Source organism: Pongo pygmaeus, chromosome 10 (genome assembly GCF_028885625.2).
Source record: "Pongo pygmaeus isolate AG05252 chromosome 10, NHGRI_mPonPyg2-v2.0_pri, whole genome shotgun sequence".
Lineage (NCBI taxonomy): Eukaryota > Metazoa > Chordata > Mammalia > Primates > Hominidae > Pongo > Pongo pygmaeus.
Genome location: NC_072383.2, coordinates 66190120 through 66214008, shown reverse-complemented (window position 1 = coordinate 66214008; position 23889 = coordinate 66190120). Strand labels below are relative to the sequence as shown.

Sequence of the window (23889 nt, the reverse complement as noted above, 5' to 3'; positions counted from 1 at the left end):
ACATATTCCTTTATGCAGGTTTATTTTACTTAATAATTCCTATCACCACCTGACACATGATATAATTCTTTCTTTCTTTCTTACCTGTCTCCCTCCAGTAGAATGCAAGCTCCATAGCAGGGACTTTCCTGTTTTAGTGTCTGCCATAGTTCTAGAACTGCATCTAGCACATAAAAGGTGCATTCACATATTTACAGAATAAATTAATGCATGTGCAGGGTGGGCACTTTTAATTTGGAAATTCATGTCAACAATTCTGGGAAGATTTCTTGCATTGTTTCTTTAGTAATTTCCTTCTCTACATTTTTTTTTTCTAATTTTCTCTTTTTTTAAACAGAGGTGTTATGATGTCATATTCTGGGTCTTCCTGATGACTGTTGACTTTCATTGTCTTTTAATTGATTATTTTCTTTTTGTTCTAGTTTCCAAGAGATTTCCTCAGCTTTATTTTCTAACTCTTATACACCATTTAAAAATTCTCCTATAATGATTTTAGTTTCTAAGAGTCCTTTTATGTTCTCTCATTGTTTCTATTACATTGGTATGATCATTTTATTTACAAGCTGGACTGAATAGGGGAAAGACTTTATTATTTCCCATTTCTCCCTGCTAAATCCCATTCCTGGATGCAATCTCATCTAGGTTCCAAACTTCTTCAGTTACTCCTAGTTAGGAAGTAAAAAAAATCCTTTGGTTACTTTTAGTCACAAGAACAGCCTCGTTTTCGTGATTTTTAAAGTTCTCATGAAGCATAAAACTCTGATCTGGTTCCCTTTTCCCTTCTTCCTGTCTTCCTACCTTCCCAACCATGTGCCTAGTTAGGGCTTGGATATCCGTGTTTGGAGAGATGCGTAACTGACATTTCTACTTCTCTGCTTCTCCTTCTACTACTCTCTGCTTTCTAGATGCTATTTCTGACATTTTCAGAGCTAGGCTCAGAAGAACAGAGGATTAATGAAAAAAGACCTTTTGTGGCTTGTGCAGTTTGTAATCCGATGATTTCCTCTGAGGTGGCAGGTGCACAATTGCTGGCTCTTTCCCTTGAGGGATGTGTTTGGAGGCCTACCCAGTGAGGACCTCTGACTGCAACTCCCTTTTTGTGGACAGGGCTGCACTTCAGGGACCACACTGATCTCACTCTCATCACCTGAACTTCTGGCAATCCACAGTTGGGTCACACTTCCCCTTCAGGGAATACTGTTAGGTAGGATTGAACATGACTCCAGGTTGGTCCTCGCCATCTGTCTAGCTTGGCCCATGAGAGCTCATACATTCTTGCCCTGTTATGCATATTGTTCCTAATGCACCCTCCTCTCTTCATTCTGCTGTTAAACCAACTCCAGCTGCAAACTTTCCCCATTGCATTTCTCCCAATTAGATAATAGCCACTCCGTCTCACAAAGTCTAGGGAGCACATAGGAAGTTCTCCAAATTGTCCCGTTAAAGTTTTTACATTCAATTTGAAGTTTAAGAACGCATACCCTTTCCTCCCTCCAAAAGTACATTCAAGGAAGCATTGTGTAGGGCACAGTACTTGGAAGAGACTAGAGAATTGAGGACTGTAGATTTTAATTTTTCTTCGACCAGAGGGGGAAAAAGGACTTTCTAATAATGCGGCCCTGTAAGCTGCCTAACAGTTCACCTGCTACTGAGGGGAGCAGAAATGTCCCAGCTCTGGCTCCAGAGTAGGAATGCATCCCTGACATGTTGCTTTACTCCCAAGATCTATATCTCTTATCCACAATGTTCTAGAATAGTCAAAATATATGCCTCTGGTAGTCACAGAGACAAGGACATAATATTAGAAGAAATATTGTGACAATTAATAGTACTTACATAGATTTTGAAGGACTGTTAGAGAAGAGTTGCTAAGGTAGGATGAGGAGCATCAGACCGACCTGGGTTTGACTTTTAGCTCTGTCACTGATTAGCATGTGACCTCAGGCAAGTTATTAAACATCTCAGATTTTTATCTGCCAAAAAATATTAACAGTAACACCTACATCCTACATAGTAGAGTTGTCCGTATGCCAGGCAGCCTGTTGGTCACTCCACACCATCAGTGCCATGCCTGTCCAAGGCTGGGAACTACCTTTCCCAGAATCTCCTTTCTTATGTAATTCTGGGTTGGAGGTAGTCAATGAGACTTTGAGTTTGCGACTTGTGCAAGACTTGGTAGGCAGAAGTGAGGGGAGACCATTGTTCTCAGGGTAAATCTTGCTGAGGTTTATCAGACAGGGTCACCAGATGTGAGAGTCCATAGTCCTTTCTAAGAGCTCTCACTCTGTAGTGATGGCAGGATTCTCAGTCTTCACCCATCAGCTCCCTACCCATACATACTCCAGGCTTTAGGCTGAAGTCATCAGCAACTTTTTTTTCCAGTCTTTGGGCTGTCACTGTCTCGACTTTCACTACTTTACCTTCTCTCACATCTGGGCAAGCTTGCATTTCTATATGAAGCCCTTTATTCCTGTACAACCTATAGTGGCTCTGATTTCCCGACTGAAACATTATGGTACAGCATGGACAATCTAAAGACATGTAGCAAGGACTTAATCAATCATAGCCAATACTAATAATAATCAGAAAAAGTATTGTTTAGAATAATTTGAGACTAAGAGATGACTGAAGTGAAACTATGTGAGTTCCATTGTTTAGGAACAGCAAAGATGAGGAAGGATACAAAAGGAGACATTCTTCATAGCCTAATGACAAGAACTTCTCCCATTTCTGTAACACTTTTCAATTCACAAAGTGTTTGCACATCAGCTGTCCCTATAGTTGCAGAGTTTAGCTTTCCAATCAATGAATTCATCACATGCTTTATGACATGTACGGTTGTTACTGTGCTGCATGGTAATTAGGCATAAGTGGTAGTAGCTGGTTTATAAATGACTGCAATTGGAATTAATTTTAGGGAGCCAATTTTTTTTTTGGTTCACAAATATGGACAATTTTCCTTCATATCGTGTTTTATAGTCTCATAGATAAAAAGACAAGTCTGCACAGCTCCTCAGATCCAGTTCCTTTTTTCTTGCTCTCTTCTAGGGCTGGGGTTTCTTTATACCCAATTCCCATCCTTCCTTTGGCTATGGACGTCATAAGCAGATGTCCTGTTGGCTCCTGGATCTGGCTTTCCTCATCGTTTGAATGGCACCAACATTACCAGAATGTCTGGAAGCACAGGGCTGTGGATGATCCGCCCCAGGAGCAAAACATAACCACTTTGCCACAAAGCAAGGAAGGGGAGACCACTCTAGGGAAGGGAAAGGAGGAGATGCAGATCCAGTGTTTTGTCTCTGAGAGTTTTGAACCAGAAGTAGCCTGGAAAGCTTATGAAAAAGATAAAGGATTCTTTTTAGGATCCTGGCAGTAGGAGGAGTCAGTTCTTTGCTAAGGCAGGAACCGGACAGGATGTGGCAATGTTCCATCTGGGACATTATATTGCAGATAATATAATTTATTCTAGCTCTTCAAAACAGAAAGGGTATTTTCAGGGTATTCAGTAGTGAGGAAGACCTATTGCAATACTAGTCTACCAATTCTTCATTTTTCCTTTACAACGTGACTCTGCCACTTCTTCCATGAAGGGGTTGAGTCTATTTCCCTAGCCCTTGAATCTGGGATGGCCTTTTAATCTGCTTTGGCTAACAGAATGTGGTAGAGGTGATGGTATGCTGTTTCAAAGCCAAGTCCTCAAGAGGCTTCACATACTTTGGAATCCTTTGGAATCCTCCATACTTTGGATCCCCTTTGGAATCTTTCCTTTTCCATGAGAACAATCCAGGCTAGCCTGCTAGAAGATGAGAGCCCATGTGGAACGATGAGGAGTTGTCCTAGCTGAAGCCATCTGAGACCAGCCAATTTCTAGCTAACCCATCAGCTGGCCACAAATCCACAAGCAGGCTTAGTGGGATTAGCTAAGCTCAGCCTACATCAGCAGAGCTGGCCAACTGACCCAGAGATTCATAAGCAATAATAAATGGTTATTATTTTAAGTTGCTGCATTTGAGAGTGTTTGTTATACAGCATTATTGTGGCAACCGATTATTGATACAAGTGGCTTAAAGAATCATTACAAGAGCTGAAGAAGTAGTATCTAGGGCCACATCACAGAACAGACTCACTAAAGGAGCCTACAGTCAGGAAGTCGTGGAACCAAGAATCTGCCTGCTAAGTTGAGACGCCTTTGCTACAAGCTCCGACTTCACCTCTGCTATGACCAGGAAGCTGCTGGTAGAGCTGCCAACTCCAGAACCATGCTGCTGTTGCTGCTACTGTCATGATTTATACCAATGCAAACCTGTGCTCTGCTTTTTTCCCATCTAACTCAGTTTATGCAAGTGCTTCTGATCAGCAGAATGTAAATTATACCCACACTTCAGTTGCAAAGGGGTCTAAGGTCAAAAGGATTTTTAGTTTTCCAGCTACTGCAGTAGGAGAAGGAGGTTGGCATGAATTTGGAATGAGTCAGTCTCAGCATCACCACAGCATGATTAACTAAAATACGTATGATTCCTGAAACTTATTCCATAGATAGTGCTCAATGATACTAAAACAACATATTTATATGTGCAGTATTTTACTTCTGGACATATCATGCTACACTGTCAACCATCATTCATTCAATTAATAGAAGTTGAGAGGTTGAAGGATGAATTGAATAACACAATACTAAGACTTTATGAACTAATTGCTCCAGCAAAATACATGTAAAAATCTTTTTTTTTTTTTTTTTTTGAGATGGAGTCTCGCTGTGTCACCCAGGCTGGAGTGCAGTGGTGCAATCTCAGCTCACTGCAATCTCCACCTCCTGGGTTTAAGCAATTCTCCTGCCTCAGCCTCCTGAGTAGCTGGGATTACGGGTGTACGCCACCACACCTGGATAATTTTTGTATTTTTAGTAGAGACGGGGTTTCATCTTGTTGGCCAGGCTGGTCTCGAACTCCTGACCTTGTGATCCGCCTGCTTCGGCCTCCCAAAGTGCTGGGATTACAGGCATGAGCCACCGCGCCAGGCCTTAAGAAATAAAAATCTCTTAAGGGAATCAACAATTATAATCCACAAAGGAGAGGAAACTGACTTTATGTTCTGAAAAATTTTTGGTCCCTTATTGATACTTCAGATACCATTATCAGTAGAAAGACCGGCGATTTCAGAAAGAATAATAGTAGCAATCTGGACTTAATCTGCAGTTATTTTAATTATTTATTTATTTATTCGAGATGGAGTCTCGCTCTGTCACCCAGGCTGGAGTACAGTGGTGCAATCTCGGCACACTGCAACCTCTGCCTCCTGGGTTCAAGCAGTTCTTCTGCCTCAGCCTCCCGAGTAGCTGAAACTTACAGGCGTGTGTCACCATGCCCGGCTAATTTTTGTATTTTTAGTACAGAGGGGGTTTCACCATATTGGCCAGGCTGGTCTCAAACTCCGGACCTTGTGATCCGCCTGCCTCAGCCTCCCAAAGTGCTGGGATTACAGGTGCACGTACATTATCCGTGATAAAAGAAATATTTCAAAATTTATTTTGGCATAAAGGTAGAGATTTACAAGATTCTTAGAAAGGCTGATCTGACCTTAAGACACAGAATCCGATTTGATGAGATGAGAGAATTCATGCTTTCAAATCAGCAATTAGCAATTCTAGAAAATATCTGCGTCCCTGTGAGGACTTTTCAAAGAGATGGTGGTTTAGGATGATAAATAATCAATGAAGAAAAGGAAAGGGAATTCTTAGAACAGAATCATACAGTGAAGGTATTAAAATGAAAGAAATTTTGTGCCCCAAATGTATTCCCTGGACCTTGTTCAGCTGTAGTACAACATTATTATTATGGTATGTGAGGCTTGCCAGTGGTTTATGCCTTACTGAGAATTACTTTACTCAGCCGTGGCCTTGTATGGTGAGGAGTCCTTTCGGCTCACCAAAAAGAGAAAAAAAAAAGAGTCGTGTTGTCAAGAGAACCTGGAGTCCCTCCAAAAGGTGCCCCACTGATTCAAAAGCCAGACACTCCCTTGTCAACAAAGGCATCTCACGGCTAAAAGTCTGGAGGGCAAATTGCACTTGGCTCATTGCTAAGTCTTAATCATAGACCCCATTTATTTGATTCTTACTGACATTAATGTGAAGTATCAGCAATTTTGCTTCTCAGACAGAATCCATGGATTTAATTTTGTCATTTTTTTTTAGTTGTGCAATCAGAAATTCATTCATAGGAGGAAAAATCAGTTAATACCTATGGAAACATGCAAAAGAAAGTGGTTGTCAGACTGATTGCTTTTTGGCAAAGGCTAAGCTCAAGATTTACCAATGAAAGCCCAATTAAGTGTGACCTGAGAGAAAGTTAACAGAGTTAAAGAGCATTACTAAGCCCGAAGACTGGCATTTCAGTTATCTTGTAAGGTATTTCAGAGAAAATTACATATATGTAAACATAAGGCTGTGTATCACTATATCGATAAAACAGTAGTTTCTAAAACAGCTTTACTGATTTCTGAAGCAACAAGAAAAAAAAAAGACAACAGAAAGCAAGTAATTTACCTTTTTGGGAACCGATCTTGAGCAATGTTAGTTGAATCTTCTCAAGGAACATCTGGCTTGGATTCAGCTACCCAGGGCAGAACAAAAAAAGTGAAAGGCCTCTAGATCAGGTGTTTCCCAGGATGGAATTTAAATTCAGCTCCTTTGTCCTGTCTGCTCTTTAATCATCTATCTTAGATCAAACTTTCTGGCTCCAGGTTTAAAAGCATCTTTAAAATACCAAGGTGCTCACATTTAGCCCCTTTCTCACTTTCTCCTTTCTTTTTATTTTCTGTGTTCTTTGTGTACGTATTGATCTCCCATTAGAAGATTATAATTATATTTGAAGACAGGGGCTATGTCTTATTCATCTTTGTACCTCCCTTCTTCAACCCTCGTCTGATGTGTTTGCTCATATACATTTTTCTTTTGTTAAATAAAAATAAATATAGTTACAGGCAAATACAAATTCTCCACTGTTTCAACTGCTACTGAGAAAATGATAGGAGATTATTAATTTGTGAAGTGGTCAACTTCCTTTTTTAATAGAATGAGTAGTAGATGAGGATATTTTATATTTCAAGTGCAAATAAAATTTGCCTCAAAGGATTTTGATGTTTTTGTCTCTAAAAGGAGCAACAGCCTTATCGTGATGTATATGTCAAGATAAATCTAGAAAGGGCCAATGGAAAAAGTTATTTTATTTAAGGAGAATAGCCTCAGTGGTAACTATCAATACCTTAAAGTTTCCATATCTTACCAGTAAACTGAATAAAATGCTCTTTTCTTTATAGCTGCCGCTAATGGAGTTGGACTCGTGAGTGAGGGAGAAAGTGCCTGTGAATGACATCATTATACGACATCATAGGACAGTTTTTTCATTCTTTTATTCACTTGTCTTTCTTTTATCTCAACTGATGGTATACCATAAACAGTCTTCTAAGCCTTGCTTTTTTTCTTTGAGAGTCTTCTATGTTAGCTCATAAAGGGGTGCTTCTTGCTTGTTAGGGGTTGTATGGAAGTGTGCAAGTTAATAAGCTGTTGCATGTCAGTTCTAGTCTCACCCTTCAGACTCTGCAAATCACATGGCCAGCTCCCTGTTATGTTTGCCAAGAAAGGAGGCTAGGGAAAGACTGGGATGCTCTGTTTTGCTTGCTGTTCCTCCCTGCAGCACCTGAACAGTGATCTTCTACCCCACAGTGGCAGTTCATTGCAGTCTCCAGCTTTTCTCTTTTCCAGACGTTCCCAGAGGCAGTCTCTTTTCGTCCCCTCAGAGGCACCCCACCAGTGGGGCAGTGGCCCTTTCTCAGCGGTCTGACCAACTCCAGGAGGCCTCTCCTACAAACCTCCGCATTCTAATAACCTCAACATTTTCCTTTTGTTCTCTCAGCCTTACAGTATGAGCTGCTTCCTGGGGTTCCTCTTCTTTATCCTTTTGGCTTTAAGTTCTCCAATAGCTAATGAACCAATAGCTTATATTAAGTTCTCTTTGTTGAAATACCTAGTGTAGGGTCTGTTTTCCTAGCTGGACCTAACATATCTATGCAGGATCAGAAGGCCCAAAGGAGCAGAACAACTTGTGCTACTCTTTGGATTTGGATGAACCGTAATGTATTTGACTAGTTCTCTCTAAATGGACATTTAGGTTGTTTTCAACCTTTTGTAACTAGAAACAGTACATTAAACAACCTTAAATGAATATTTTTGTCACATATGTGTGAGTCTATCTGTAAGATAAATTTATAGAAGAGGAACTCCTGGATCAAATTGCCAAAATGCCCTTCATAGAGGTTGCGCAAATTCAGTCTCTCACGGGCAATAGACAGAAATCTATTCCTGTGAGAAACAGAGAAATCAACAAAGGGAAGAGTGAGCCAGGTGTGATACCATTGTCCTAGTAAGAGGGCCTTAGCTAGTGGAAGACAGAAGCACAGCATGAGATCTGTCACTTGAGGAATTACCTTTTGGCTTAGACTCCATGGTCTTCATTTTGAGCCCTTTGGCGATGAGAAAGGCTAAAATTCAAATGAAAAGAAGGCTCTCTAAGACATAGTGTTACTCACTTCAAAGAGGGTAATGCAAAAAGGAGACGTGCTTTGCCATAGATTACCACCAATGCCAGGCAGTTTGAGGAGCGGCTGTGCCCAGTTGCTGTGCCCATTGGAGACTTAGTACCAAGCTAAAGTGGCTGTGATAGCCAGCAGCAAGAGTGACACCTACAGATGCATGGCTATTGGAACAAGCGGCAGTGCTGACCGGCATACGCTACGTGGTTGCTGCGAGCACATGTGAAATACCTCCTAGGGACTCCCCAAAACATGGGTGGAACTTTGTAGGGTACTGGGTACTGTTTCCTGCAGTAGCAGAGAAGATAAGAGCTGGTAAAACACAGGCTACAAAACTCATTTACTAAGGTAGTCACTTTTTTTTTTCCATTTCTATATCTTTGCCTCTTAAACTTGGGTAGGCTTTTGTTTAACAATAGCAAAGTAAAATCTTCTTCCTTAAGTCTTTATGATACTTCTCTAGCAAGCCTGGATGTGACTGAGTTATTTTTACCATCTGCTGTTTGGTTTTCCTGTCATTTACTCCCTGCTCAGCAGAGCTCTTCTGCAGTGATCATTGCCCTTGTTTAGCAGGCAGGCTACATTCTACACACTTGCTTTTGCTAATTTCACCTTAGCATTTTGTGGTAACAAAGCTGTGTGCACAACCAAAGTTGTGCCTTTCTTACTCTGTAAGATGGGCTGCCTTCCTGCAGATGACTTTTGTTTTATGTTCCACTGTGTCTTGTTTATGCCATTCTTAATTTACACGACAGAGATGCTGTCATCACCAATTAACGTTAATCAAGGGCCCCCTGGAGGCATGGCTGCATTGGGACTAATTTAATATGCTCTTTGTTCCAGATATCAGGTGGCTTCTTCAAATGAGTTTTTAAGTATCTCAATGATGATGAAGAAGAACAGAGACATCAATCAGGATTCAGGAAGACAGCTTTTGCGGAAAATGCTTAAAGGGAAGCATCAAGGATTGGTGTTGATATTTGAAAGTTTAAGAGAGGTATACTTTTATTCAGTCAACACATGACAAATGTAAAAGGCACTCATTTGTTGTTCCTGGAAGAAGCTTGGCAGCATTCCATTCAGACATCTGCCCTTTCATCATACCACTTTTTACTTATTGCAGTCTTTTCAGTCTGAATATTTCCTCCTGAGGCATTTTCTGCCCTCAGAAATGACTCCCTGCTCCCAGATCCTGTGGCCCTTATTATTGACACCTTCCATTTAGAAATTTAGCACGTCACATTACACCATTATTGAATAAATAATGAATAAATAAATGAATAAATAAAGATGTATGTCCTTCCCAAGTATATCAGAGAACTATCTGGACAATTTCTTTCTTTCCCAATTCTCAGAATCAGCAGTATTCTGTCAAGAAACATTTATCGACGATGATGGCAATAGTCGATTAAAATCAGATGAAGTTTTATTTTTAAAAAAAGGTTGAGAGGAGAGACAAGGCTGAAGGTTTGGAAGTTGAGACTCACAACCATCTTTAATAAACGTTTTCTCATCTAAGGGCTGTATGTATATCATTTTGGGGAGGGTGGAGATTGAGGGAGGAAGAACATCACTGGAGGAAGAGACAGCAGTTTGTCTTTCGAGTTTCAATAAAGTTTCAAAAATCCTGCCTAAGTTATTTTTTTTTTTGGCTTTTCCCTTTTGATGTGACAATAAACTGTAATGCGGCTGTCGTTTGTACGAACCGATATTCAGCAGAATATATCTGAGCACTTTCAGAAAAAGAAGCGTTCGGTTCTGTCATAGATTTTAGAATGAAGAACACACTTTCACCTTTGATGCTGTCAAGCACCTGGGCCAGCGAGGCTTGCGGCTGGCGAATTCCACCAGCAAGCAGACGCATTGCTGCGCAGGACCCCGCAAACCAGGGGCCAGTCCACCCAACCCAGGAAGGCACCCCCGGGGTCCCGCCCAGCCCGGTTCCGGGAGCCTTATTGGCCGGCCTTCCGCCTGCCATCTCTATCAGCCCCAGGGATTTGGCACGGGAGGTAGGCGGCTCCCTTTCGGCCACTCATTGGTCAAATCCTAATGGAAGTAAGGCACTCTGCGAGTCTTTATTGGTCCCTAGGCTCCAAAATGGGCGGGGAAAAACAGACCGACGGGGCTCTAGGCGGGAAGCACGGAGTGCGCCGGCGCGTAGTCGGGGACGCCGGGCCGAGGCTTTGCTAGGTAACAGACTGTTATCGCCCCGCCCCCTCGGAGCTTTTTGTCCAGTTAACTGTCGGAGTGGCGGGGGCTCCGGCGCCGGGCGACATGCCGGTGCGCTTCAAGGTGAGGCTGGGGTCCCCGGGCCGGAATGTTGCTGGGGGGAGCCACGGCGGGGGAGGTGTGGAGCGCCGAGGTCACGCTGCTTTTCTGCGCTGCAGCCCTCTGCCCGGCGGAAGCTGCCAGCCCCAGGGCCTGCCTGCTCGAGGGGCCTCAGAATCTGCCCGCCGCCTCTTAACCTGGTTCCCTCTCCACTCACTCACATTTGCAAGTTGCCATGTGTGGAAGAGTCACATGGTGCGAGACACATTTACTTAGGGGGACTCGAGGAGTGGAGATGGGAGGAGGCCCCTTTACGAAGAGAACTAAAGGCGACTTCAGATTGGGACACCTGTGGCCCATTTAGCTTAGTATTTAACCCCCATTACCTTTAAAACTTTATGTGGCTTTTAAAGGCTTGAGAAATGGGTTCTTAGTAAAGAGAGCGTATAAATACACATTTTTCATCGTTGTGCATTCTTAGGGTATGTTAAAAGTTCCAGGTAGCTGGTAGCTGTCAGGGACTAGCACCCTGCAACTTAACAGGTGGCCACAGCGTCCCACATCTCCTGACTCATTTATCTTAAAGGGGTGTATTCAGAATGGAAGGGGAGTTTGCCTTTTGTTGACTTTATCAAATAGCAAAAGGTCCTAGGCATGGTACATAATATTGTGTACTCGGTGAAAACCTGGGATAAATTTAGAATGATGAGAATTTAGATTGTCACTAGTTATCCGACAAGAACTCATGCTTTGGAATCAGATAATCAGTGAAAGGGTAACCTCTGAGCCTGGAATTCCTGGTAGCATCTGCCTCAAGTGGTGTTGTGGATTAAAGGATATAACACGTGTGAACTGCTTAGCACAGGGCTGGGTGAATATTAGCTCTTATTAAGGAGCTCGTCTGTGTTTAATTTTCCGTCTTAAGTCTCTTTTGGGAGGTTCAGAAATTATTTTTCACTGATGTCTGCTTTAAAACATCATTCATTAACTGGACTGTACTCAAAGTGTACTTTGCATTACAGGGGCTGAGTGAATACCAGAGGAACTTCCTGTGGAAAAAGTCTTATTTGTCAGAGTCTTGTAATTCCTCCGTGGGGCGAAAGTACCCATGGGCTGGACTTAGATCAGATCAATTAGGTAAGTTGAGCAGGCTAATAGCCGTTCTAACCTGGGCTAAGTTTATAACTTGGGCCAAGCCGTTATAACTTGGGCTAAGTAAACCTTGGGCTAAGTTTACCAAATGATATATTAAAAGTTCAGTTGGCCTGGTTGATTTATTCATTTGTTAATCAAGTATTTATTGAAGGTTTACTATGAGCCAGGACTATTCCCAGCAGCTAGCGTGGCAGGCCAGGTTTCACTAATGGAGGCCTCCATCACAACTGTTTTGGTACTGACTGAGTGGTTAAGTTAAATATTGAAAGTTAAGAAAAGCCAGTGCCCTTACACAAAGGCTGGGATGTCACAAAAGCCCATCAAGAGTATTGCCTAGGCCTTTCCTGGGCCGTAAAGCATGACAAAATAAGGAATTCTTAACAGGATCCATTTAGGATTAAAGAAGTTTACTGGGGGTCTGCAGAAACTCCCCAGGCCTCCACAAACAAATTTATTGGCGGTCTGAAGGAACTCCTCAAACCTCCGTGATTCAGCAGGAGACAAGATAAGGGTAATCAGCCCAGCACCTAGACCCATTTAGATTAGCTAAATTTACTGATGCTCCAGAAGAAGGTCTTCAGGACTCAGACCCTAGTTATAGATTAAAAGAAGTTAATCACTTATACCCTTAGACGAATGCACACTTACACGTAGACATATAGCTTAGAAGGTATATAAGCTCTGAAAAACTTTGTAATTTGGGGTTCGTCTGGCGATAATTTGCAGGCCTTCTCCCCGTAACTGGTTATAGAAATAAAAACTCTCTTTCTGCCTAGTTCATCTGCATCTCATTATTGGCTGAGAGAAATAGCAGCCTGACCCTCAGTTTGGTCTGGGAACACTAGGGATATAACCCTGAACCAAAGTCCCTTAACTGTGGAGAGAAACAGTAGGCAAGTCACTCAATAATTAAGGGAATTTCAGGTTTTTATATAAAATTGTAGGGAAGTGTGATAGATAACATGCGGGAGGGGTGGATTGGAGGGAAAACGCCTTAGATTAGATGGTTGGGAAAGGCTCTTTTGAGGAGGTGATATTTGAGCTGAGACCTGAAAACTGAGGGGACAATGCTGGGGAAGAGTGCTCCCAAGGTCTTGAGAAATGGAAGCTTAGGGAGATTAGGTTGCTGCCCCAGCTTTACAGCTAGTAAGTGGCAGAACCATGATTTGAAATCAAGTCTGTTTTGTGCAAAGCATGTAATTTCAGAGGTCATGTTCTTGTTATCACACATGCCTCCTCCCTGTGTCCCAGGGAAGTCAGAGTCCTGGGCCAGAGTTTCCCAGAGGGTGATAGAACAGAAGGGAGACAGACTGACCTCATTTTACCTGCTTGTTTAATTCTTCCTTACTAGTATATTAGATCTCTGAGAGTAGGGCTCTGTCTTATTCACCACCTTGTTCCTACCCAGTACCTAACACAGGCCTTGGAACATTCTATTGCTTCTTGAAACTATTTTTTGGATGAATGAATAAGCCTAAATTTGAATCTACAATAGCTGTGTGATGTTGGGCAAATTGAGCTAGTTTCACCAAGTGAGATTTTAGGAAGCCTGTTGCATAGGATTGCTGGGAGGGTTTAAATGAGATGTTGCCTATTAAGGGCCTGGTTTGAGTACACAGATCAGTGCTTAGTGCCCCACATGTGATGTGTGTGAGAATGGCATGTAAGTCACATAAATGTTAGATGTTTGAAGCCAGGAAAAGACTTATGGGTAGGGTACCAAGCCTGGGAAGTTAGTAAGACGAGGAGGTATTTTCAGAATTAGGTTTAGAGAACAAAGGGAAGAGTGGGCAAGAGTGAGTGTCTCTTTTAGGGTTCCTCTGAAGCATCACGATCTGACCCAGCGCCAAACTTCAGAGACTGGGTGTCCCTGCTTCTCCGGCAGGGTGCTAGGAAAATCCCTCTGCTCATAATCCTCTTTTTACAAATGACCAGAAATTCCCATATTTGAGCCTCCATTAGATTAAGAATCCAAATAAATCTCTGTTTAAGTATAGATATCCCACCCTGCTGAGCGCCTACAGGGCTATTACGACACTGGAAAATTCATTAAACTGGGTAGTTGTCCAATAACATTTCAGCTTAGATCAGCTGCATTTGAGGGGAAGGTGATGAGACCATGAGAACAAAGCCACCTTAGAGCATGGTATATAATGAAGGAAGTAATGGACTAGGGGAGGAACGTTAGTGGGGAATTTTAGGGAGGGACTGAGCAAGAATTCCAGAATGCTCAGAATGGGAGGTGGGAGGTTAGCAAAAAAACAACAGCAGTGTTACCCAGGATGGCTGTCCCTTCTTTTAGAGTAGTGTATTTTTACCCTGGGATTTGCTGGTGCTGGGAGACAACGGCAGACCACTTGAGAATCTTCTTTCATTTTGCTCTTCTACCAAAAACCTGCCTCTGTGTTAAAGCAGAGAGGAGTCTAATTGGCGATCTTCAAGCGTTTTTGCTTTTATACTTCCTAGAAAAATTTAGAAAAACATTGTGCCTCGTCACACGTTTCTAAATTGCTATTTTTTATAATAAATTTTTATGAATAGTTTTGAATGATAGAATTTCTGGTATATTGCATAGTGCTTATATATTTTACATATATTTTGTAAAAACTCTGGAACTGCCGATTTAGACCATTCAATTTTTGGAAAATGTTTATCATACAATTGGCAAAGTCAGTATTCGTTGGCAAACTAACCGGCCAAATTAGAATTATTTTCTGTGAGAAAAAGTCTGTTTATCTTTAATTAAGGTAAATGTGTTAATATGCATATGTACATTTCACATGACATCCCTCTCATATCTGAATTTTAATACTAAGAAGGTAGATGGAAAATCCATGGAGCTATATGAAATAAGATGCTGTTGCTTTGTTATTTCTAATCTCTGCCTGCTTTGCTTTGCTGTCAGATATTCTCCCTCAGGGATATGCTTTCTTGAATTGTCTCTTTGTTTGGCTCCCTACCCCTGAGGTTTTGTTCTACCTTGGGGGGATGCACTGGAGTAAGTTTCAGGCTGGTTAAAAGGTGTGTCTTTCTTCTGTAAAGTGGGAAAAGGGAGATTATGAAAGGGGTGGTGGGAAATGGAACTGCAGATGGCAGATGCAGCTCTCAGGCAGATCAGCGTCAGGCAAGAGAGCACATGTGGAGTTGAGGATCTGGAAAATGATTCCCTTAAGCTGCCCACTTCTGTTTACCCTCCTGAAACATCTTTGTGTGCCTCCAGACAGATATCCACCCAGTGTGAAGACCTGTGGTCTAGGGAAGCCTTTTAAAAGGATAAGGACCCGGGGTGACATGGCCAAGACATCTACAACAGAGGCTAAGGAGCCCTGCGTTTTACCTCATGCCCAATTTTCTTTCCACCTTCCCTTTCCATTCTGGTCTTAATCTTCCTTCTCCACCCTGCAACCGTCTTAAAGAATGGCCCTAAACTAGGGCAGTCTCTCAGTGGCTGTCATTCTGCAGAGCTGCTCTTACCTTCATAGAAGGTTAAGTTTTTGGACATTTGCTTTCCGTACAGAAATATAGAGAAATTGTATCTTAGCTGTTGTTAAAAGGGCTTATTCTTTTTTAATTCTCAAGAAATCAAGGCAGATGTAGAACCAAGATCCAGCACAGTGACATCTCATCCCTTCTCATCTTGGTCTGCTCCACATAAGAGAAGCTTTGTGAAAAGTTCCAAATTTTGACAGTACCAGGGCCCATTGTTCTGTTAAGTAGCACAGGAAAGTAATTAGAAACGAGGCAGCATGTACTGCCTGGCCTGCCAGGTTGCAATTCTAGTGACTTTTGTTAGGATAACTGGAACATTTTGTGACCTCCCCCGATTTTTAATTTTTTGTTATGGTCAAATTTTTAATGCTTTTAAAAGCAAAATTAAATATTTTATGTTGAAAAGCTGTACTTTTAAAATCCTATAATCTGAAGGATATTGTGTGTATATATAGGTACATATATCTGAACTAAATTTTAAATTTCATTTCTCCTCCACAAGTGTTCTTAAAAGTTGTCTTTGTAACTTTTTGCTTTAGTAGCTACTATTTTTGTATACCGTGTTTTGTAGGGATCACGAAAGAGCCAAGTTTTATTTCAAAAAGAAGAGTCCCTTACCATGACCCACAGATTTCAAAATCTCTGGAGTGGAATGGAGCTATCTCAGAGAGCAATGTGGTTGCATCACCAGAACCAGAAGCCCCGGAAACACCAAAATCACAAGAAGCAGAACAAAAGGATGTTACTCAAGAAAGAGTTCACTCACTAGAAGCTTCCAGGGTTCCCAAAAGAACCAGATCTCACTCTGCAGACTCCAGAGCTGAAGGGGCTTCAGATGTGGAAAATAATGAGGGTGTAACAAACCATACACCAGTTAATGAAAATGTGGAACTGGAACATTCTACCAAGGTTCTTTCAGAAAATGTAGATAATGGGGTAGGCATATTCACTGCATTTCTTTTCAAAAGCATAGAATTCTTTGTTGGTTTCGTCGTCATTGCTGTAATATTACATTTTGTGTTTCAGAATTTTCCATTGTTTTCTTATCTAATGTCTTTAAGAATAGTTGATAACAGGCTGTTGACTTTAGTTATTGTGAATTAGTTCTATTCTGACTACTCGCTATTTTGTAGTAGTTGTACTATGATATCTGTTTATTGGATGGACCTCCTGCGTCTGGATTTTATTCATCATATATTAGCACCTGAGTCCTAAGGGAGAGATCAAGTTGAGACAGAGAAGGGAAGTAGGCCCTTACTTCTGGCAGGGTGCTGAGCTGACTTCTACCTAGCCCCTTTTCAGTTTCTTATCGTGTACAAGAAGACAAACAGAAACTCAATTGATGAAATGCAAAAGGAAGGAGAGCTCTGGCTGTCTCTGAGAGATCTTGCATTTCTGCTGTCTTATGTCACAGCTGGCCTGCAGTAGGTCCCTGTGAGCACATAAGCAGAGGCTGCAGGAACTTGCGTGAGGATCTCAATGCCTTCCACATTTTTTTCTCCATTCTGTTCCACTGCTCTTCTCTGGTTCATGTCCATCACTGACTGGGACCCTGAAGAGGCATTTCAGAGTGTTGGAGAAGAATCTGTAGCTTGTTGAAAAAGCTGGGGGTGAAAGGGAACAAGGAAGGTGATGTGTGAGTTTGGCAGGCAGGAGAAGGGGTGTTCATAGAAGCAGTGTGCAGATGAGGCAAAGTGCTGGGACTTTTTGGTAATAGATTTAATTATGAATGATTAGTAGGAAAGGACTGAGAGTATTACATTTTTCCTGGGATGCCTAATAAAAGGAATTTTAAATAGTTTGACACTTGAAAAAAGATACTATTTATAAGTTGAAGAAAGTTTGCTGTACCACAATGCGCATGTAGTTAACAATTTTGTACTGTAGATTTAACATTTTGTTAAGAGGATAGATTTCATGTTATGCATTTTTACCACAATTTTTAAAAAGTTTGAATAGAAATTTTTAATGTCTTTGAGTGGATTTTTTTTTTTTGAACAGTTGGATAGACTTCTGCGTAAGAAAGCTGGATTGACTGTTGTTCCTTCATATAATGCCTTGAGAAATTCTGAATATCAAAGGCAGTTTGTTTGGAAGACTTCTAAAGAAACTGCTCCAGCTTTTTCAGCCAATCAGGTAGTTTAATGGATGTAATACATTTCTGAGTACCATTATCTTATCTAGTAATGTAGATTTACATAGAATTAAGAGTTGAAAGAAATTAAGTACTTAAGTAGCCTGGAGGTAGGTTCTAGAAAACCAAAATGAGAGTTTTGCTAAAATCATCCTGTTACTTATGATTTATGGTAGTAATATTATACTGTCCTAGGCTTCTGATGATCATTGTTGCCAGATGCAGCACATATACTAAATATGAGACAGGGTAATGAAAACTTGGGGAACTGGTAAGTTTTTGCATGCTACAAGATTTTTTTACTTATTAAAAAATTATTAAATTGATTTTATTCTAAAATGTTGTGTTTTGTTGACTAATATATTGCATGTTTCCTGTATTCTAAGAAAGGCATAACTGCTTTGAATATTTAATAAATACAAAATATGTTGACAGTAACACAAGATACGTAATTTTGTCCTTGTATCAGACAAATAGTAATAGGCATTGTCAGTATAACTATATTTGTAAAATTCAAAAGCTATAATGATGTGGTATTAGATTTCATTATACGCCTGCACAATTTTAATATTGAGATACCATTACTAATAGATTATCTGTTGTTTTACTACCTTCATCCTTTAGGCAGTTCTTAGGCTTTAAACTCTCATTTATGGTCTTAATAGTACTTCTAGGCATAGACAAGAAATACCTCCACTTGGAATATCTCTAGAGACCTATAATGGCTTAGTCGGTTTTTTCTTCTGGTCTTTGTGTTTTTCTTTATAAATACACACACTTTCACACACCCTCACATTCATTTTCTCCTGTACGTCAACATTCACTTGTATATTGTGTATAGCCCTAAGAACTGACAGGATAATTAGATTCAGCAAGACAATAACATCTAGTCATCTTACATTAAGATAAAAAAAAACCAGTGATCCTATAAATTGTGGCAGCTTTGGGCTTAATTATTATTCAATTTTTAAAATACCTTTGAAATTTATATAACATTTTAAGAACCTGTGAAGTAACAAAGTGATAAATACCCTTTATTAACCTAGTAAATAGGATCAGTACTTCTTTTGCTTGCCTACAGGTTTTTTTGGAGATTAAGTGTACCTAAAACATTACTTACAACCTGAAAATTGTAATTATTCAGTTTTTTTATAGAGTATTTGACCTTTAAAATAGAGCTGATTCAAATCAAAGCCCTATCATCATCAAATAGGGCTTTTACATGTCAGTGAAAGCGTTGTGTAGAAACGTTGCTTTTATAAGAGAAATCACTAGCGATATATTCACCAGTAGTTTTACTGCTTTCTTTAAAAAGTGTCTCACATACTTTTTCTAGAAGGAAATGCTCATGGTTAGTTCAAAACATATTGAATTCAGAGTCTATGGATTGAAGAGCTTTGAGACAGCTTTCAATGCTTGTTGATAGGAAACCTCTAAAAAGGTTGTTCATTTCTGTTTTATCAGGCACCTGCTTTCTGAAAGCATGTCTTATATTAATATGTAAAGGAGTCAGAACAGTTTTTGGCAGGAAAGTCCTTGAGGTTATACTGTACTAAAAAGGATAAACTGTTTAGATCTGATCTGTATGAAGATGTACTATTCAGCGTTACAAAGCAGTAATATAACTTGTTTGAGTTCCCTATCTTTTCCATTTGCTTTCCTTGTGATCAGTGGTAATATGCCGTGAAATAGAAACCATATTGTGAAGTAGTAAGGATAAAAGGAAATATTTAACAATAGAAGTGTAGTAATTGCTCAGAACATTTTCTTTGCCTTAATAAAATACGCTGAAAATAAGCCAAGGGAAGAAAAGCTAAACAAATTGAACATATTAGGTATTCAAAAATGTCAAGAATTTTCTATTAAGGCAGGAAGAAAAAAAATCGTGTCAGGGAGGAAGAAAAAAACCTGTAGAACTGACAACAGAGTTGCCTTAAAGCTAATGTCTATGTCATATGAAAATATGCCAATGTTTATTTTGGTTATAAGCTATATTTTGATTACAAAACTATTATTCAAAACATAGTAATGAGTATATAAAGTTGACCTTTGGATGTTAATAATATATGTGAAATGAAATTAAAATCATATATAACTTTGCTATTTTTTTGTCCTGTATTTCAACTTCATGTTTTGTTAAGTAATTGAAGACCAAAGTTAGGCATATTTAATCAACAAAACTAAACTAAAATAATTTTTGTTTTAAGGTTTTCCACAATAAAAGCCAGTTTGTTCCACCATTCAAAGGTAACTCAATCATCCATGAAACTGAATACAAAAGAAATTTCAAGGGTTTATCTCCAGTGAAAGAACCGAAATTAAGAAATGATTTGAGAGAAAACAGAAATCTTGAAACAGTATCTCCTGAAAAGAAGGTATTCATCAACTTTTAACCTTACAAAACAAAATCCCCATTATTTTAGATTCTCCACATTTTTGTTTACTTATTACCACCTGGGAGTTTTTGGTTTTCACTAGTTCATTAATTCATTTGTTCATCAAATGTTCATTGAGCCAGCTACTAGGAGCAGACACAGGTTGGTACTGAGAATACAAGGCTGGAAAATAGCCCCAAGCAACTCTTGGGCTAGTGGGGAGACAGACATAAATAAAAATGATACAGCACGATGAGTACTTAACAATACAGGAGTTAAGTCTAATAAGTTTAATATCAAAGTCAAGTAAGTTTAATATCAAATGACTGGATTTACAGTAACCTCCAGGGGTAACAGTAGTGATAGAAATACTTGTTTTAAGTTATGGAAATTAAACACATACATACTCACATGTATTTTATTTTTATTTATTTTTTTCGAGACAGAGTCTCGGTCCGTCACCCAGGCTGGAGTGCAGTGGCTCGATCTCGGCTCACTGCAACCTCTGCCTCCCGGGTTCAAGCAGTTCTCCTGCCTCAGCCTCCTGAGTAGCAGGGACTACAGGTGCATGTCACCATGCCCGGCTAATTTTTGTATTTTTAGTAGAGATGGGGTTTCACTATGTTGGCCAGGCTGGTCTCGAACTACTAGCCTCAGGTGATCTGCCCACCTTGGCCTCCCAAAGTGCTGAGATTACAGGTGTGAGCCACCACACCTGGCCATCACATGTATTTTAAACCAAAGCTTTAGCATGCCAAATTATAGCCAGTATAATTCACATGATTTACCTCAGAATATACAAACAACTGCTTCTGTGTGATACTACAGCCATTTAATTTGCAGAATCAGGCTAACATGATTATAAATTACAGGTAATTGGGGTATAAATACTATTTTTGAATCTCCTGGAATGTTGATACCTGATACTTTATGGGTCCTAAAAATAGAAAGTACTAGAATAGTAATAGAATGTAACTACAAGTAAATATGACTAAAAATAAAATGATTTATACACACACACATATATTAGGCCTATGATATTATTGGAGAAAAAAAGAATTGTTATTCAGTAAAGCGATTTGGTAACTAATTCATCAGGATCTTATGTTTGATTACTGTAACGCAATTGTAAATTTAGAATATCAAATTCAGTATGTGGTAACATTATTTAGATATGTGTTTGTTAACTTAAAAATTTTCTTCCTTAGCCAAAAATCTAAAATCTTTATTGTTAGAAAATGAAACTATATCCTCAGCTAAAGTTCAAAAATAACTAACCAAATATGCTAAAAATTTCAAAACTTCTTTGTTGATTTCTTATGATTTTTGTTTTCTTTAGTATCTAAAGCTTCTAAAAATAGAAATGTCATTAAATATTGAAGTCTAACTTTATAACATGCATGTTTTCACTTTAATGTGTAACATCTTAAGCATAAAAAGCTTAAATTATTTCCATTTCAGAGTAATAAAATAGATGATCCTTTAAAATTGGAAGCAGAGATGGAATTAAAAGACTTACACCAGCCTAAAAAGAAGCTTGCTCCTTGGAAACATCAAAGGCTTGGGTATGTATTTTAATAGGAAAATATGGTATTTCAATGATTAACATGGTGAAATATTTACTTTCATTTCATTTCTGTTAGGAAGGTGAATTCCGAATATAGAGCAAAATTTCTGAGCCCTGCTCAGTATTTATATAAAGCTGGGGCTTGGACACGTGTGAAGGGAAACATGCCAAATCAGGTGAGTATACATGAGCTCAATAAGCCTACATGTTCTTTCAGCCTCTGTTAACACTTTAATTTCACAATGAGTTCCTTTTGGTAATAGAGCCCACAATTTAAAGAAGTATGATATAATAATAGCACTAATAGTATCAGGAACTTATGTATTAGGACGTAAATTATCATTTTTTTTTTAATGCCACTGGCTGTTCGGAAATTAATATTTATTGAGGTCTTTTAAGTTAATGCTTTTTACCATCAAACATTTGATTGTGTTGATAGATTCAATTTATAGAATTGTATCACTATAGATTGGATTATTTCATAACCTTCAGACCTCCACTCTCTCAACTGAAGATTAATTTTCAAGATTAAATAATTTATCTGATAGTGATGCCCATTGTCAACGTGTACTATTACAGTTTGTAGGCAAAAGAAAGGTGAAGCTTGTGGTGTTAGAGGTGTGAGCTACAGCTTTGGGGTACTTTAACATGGGAGAAACTCTGGGGATCTGGAGATAGGTTTGAAGGGAAGGGTAATTCTAGAGTTGAGAATTGCTACTTTAGTACTGGCTTCTTATACTCAAAGGATAGAGAATGGAACCTTTTTGTTATTGTATTAATTAGCATCTTTCAAATCATATCTTGACTTTTTTTTGCCTTTTCTGTGAGAACAAGCTAAATTAAAATGTTTCTGTTTAGACATCAGTAAACATCCCACTTCCCCCTGTCATTGTAAACAGAAGGATAATTTGGATGGGGAATGAGTCTTTTATTTAGCTCATTACTTAAAACCATGGCCCACAGTTATATGTAATCAGCCTCTGGGGGAAGGGGCTGGTACTCGGTGCTCTGAGCTGCTGGTTCTTTGAGCTGCAGCTCCCAGACAGAAGTCCTGGCGACTGTCATGCTGTCTGCATATTGTTTCAGGAGGTCACTTGATTCCTTCCACCGTGGCCACTCTTTTGCTTTCTACTTGTCTATTTGAGCATGGCTTGAAGACAGCACAGGCAAAGTAAAAGACAAAGCTCAAAGCCGTCCCAGATACTATCTGGGGCAATGTTCATATATTTACCTTAGTGAAATCAAGTTAAAACTAGGAGCATCGAAAGCACCCATGATGGAAGAAAGGCAGTGAGTCAGCTAAACTCTTGAGCAGTTTATGGCAATTCCAAGTCTTGGCAAAGATCTCCCTGACTGAGGAGTCTGATAGTGGGAGTGAGGAAAAGCAGGACAGAGGCAGAACGGTGTGTGGCCGGTAAATCGATGTCAGCCGCTGGCCTGTTGTGTTTAGGCATGATACTAGGTTGAGGTTATGAGAAACTCTTTGTTTTGGAAGACTGTGTTTTCTCTCAGATTTCTGTACTTGATCTTAGCCAAAAGGCTGAGCAGTGATTTCTTTAAACTAAGATGAGTTTAGGCATCAGAACTAAACATCTAATTGAGAAGATTGTTAAAACTGAAGTCATAGTAAGATGAGATTCCTTATCCTGCCTTGATGGAAGAGAACATTGTTGTTGTCAGTTTAAGATAGACTTTTCAAGGTTTCCTATTATGATATCTTGGTAATGCTGCTTTTTTTGCTTATTAAATACTATAATGGTGGTTGTAAATATTTAAATTAGTGGTATAGTATGTCTTAATTTCTTTGAGAAAAATAATTCAAAAAGTAAATTGAAGTTGGAAAAGAATAAGAATTTTTAGCTAACAAGTCAGTGATCATTGATGATAACAGTTTTAGTTGATCAGGTTATAGACATTTAATATGGGGCATGTTTTACTTATATCTCTTGGAAGTCATTTACTATAGGCAGCTGATTATGAGGTTCCTAAATATAAGATACAGTACTCCTTCATTTTCCCACTCCTAACATTTCAGGAAGGAGTGTATTCACACTCCTCAAATGCACTCAGACATAAGTGACTTTGCTGGAATATTAACTCACTTTTTGAGTCACATTAGTTTTGAGTCCATATATCATCTTCATTTCTTTCTATGTTTGAGATACACTTTTTGAATCTGTTTATAATCTAGTCACTGGAAATTCTATGCTAAGTCCCAGTTACGTCTCATAGAGCATTAGGGTGGTTGGTTTTGTTTGCCCGGTGGTTGTATATTTGTCATCTCCATTATATTAACCACTTGACTATTGCTTTTT

General features: G+C 39.5%; 1 protein-coding gene across 8 annotated transcripts in view; it reads left to right on the top strand.

Moving 5' to 3' along the window:
• The first annotated feature begins 10408 nt into the window (after window positions 1-10408).
• MDM1 (Mdm1 nuclear protein) overlaps window positions 10409-23889 on the top strand; it is a 38581-nt gene continuing 25100 nt past the window's right edge. The window contains exons 1-7 of one of the 8 annotated variants that reach the window (XM_063646488.1): window positions 10409-10878; window positions 11877-11991; window positions 16070-16434; window positions 17500-17634; window positions 19840-20007; window positions 21469-21572; window positions 21651-21750. In XM_063646488.1, the coding sequence (XP_063502558.1) occupies window positions 10861-10878; window positions 11877-11991; window positions 16070-16434; window positions 17500-17634; window positions 19840-20007; window positions 21469-21572; window positions 21651-21750 (1005 nt within the window). In that variant the 5' untranslated portion in view covers window positions 10409-10860. Of the gene's footprint in view, window positions 10879-11876; window positions 11996-15588; window positions 15665-16069; window positions 16435-17499; window positions 17635-19839; window positions 20008-21468; window positions 21573-21650; window positions 21751-23889 lie in introns of those variants that run through there. The other 7 variants (XM_054443533.2, XM_054443531.2, XM_063646491.1 and 4 more) reach the window with 7 other exon arrangements.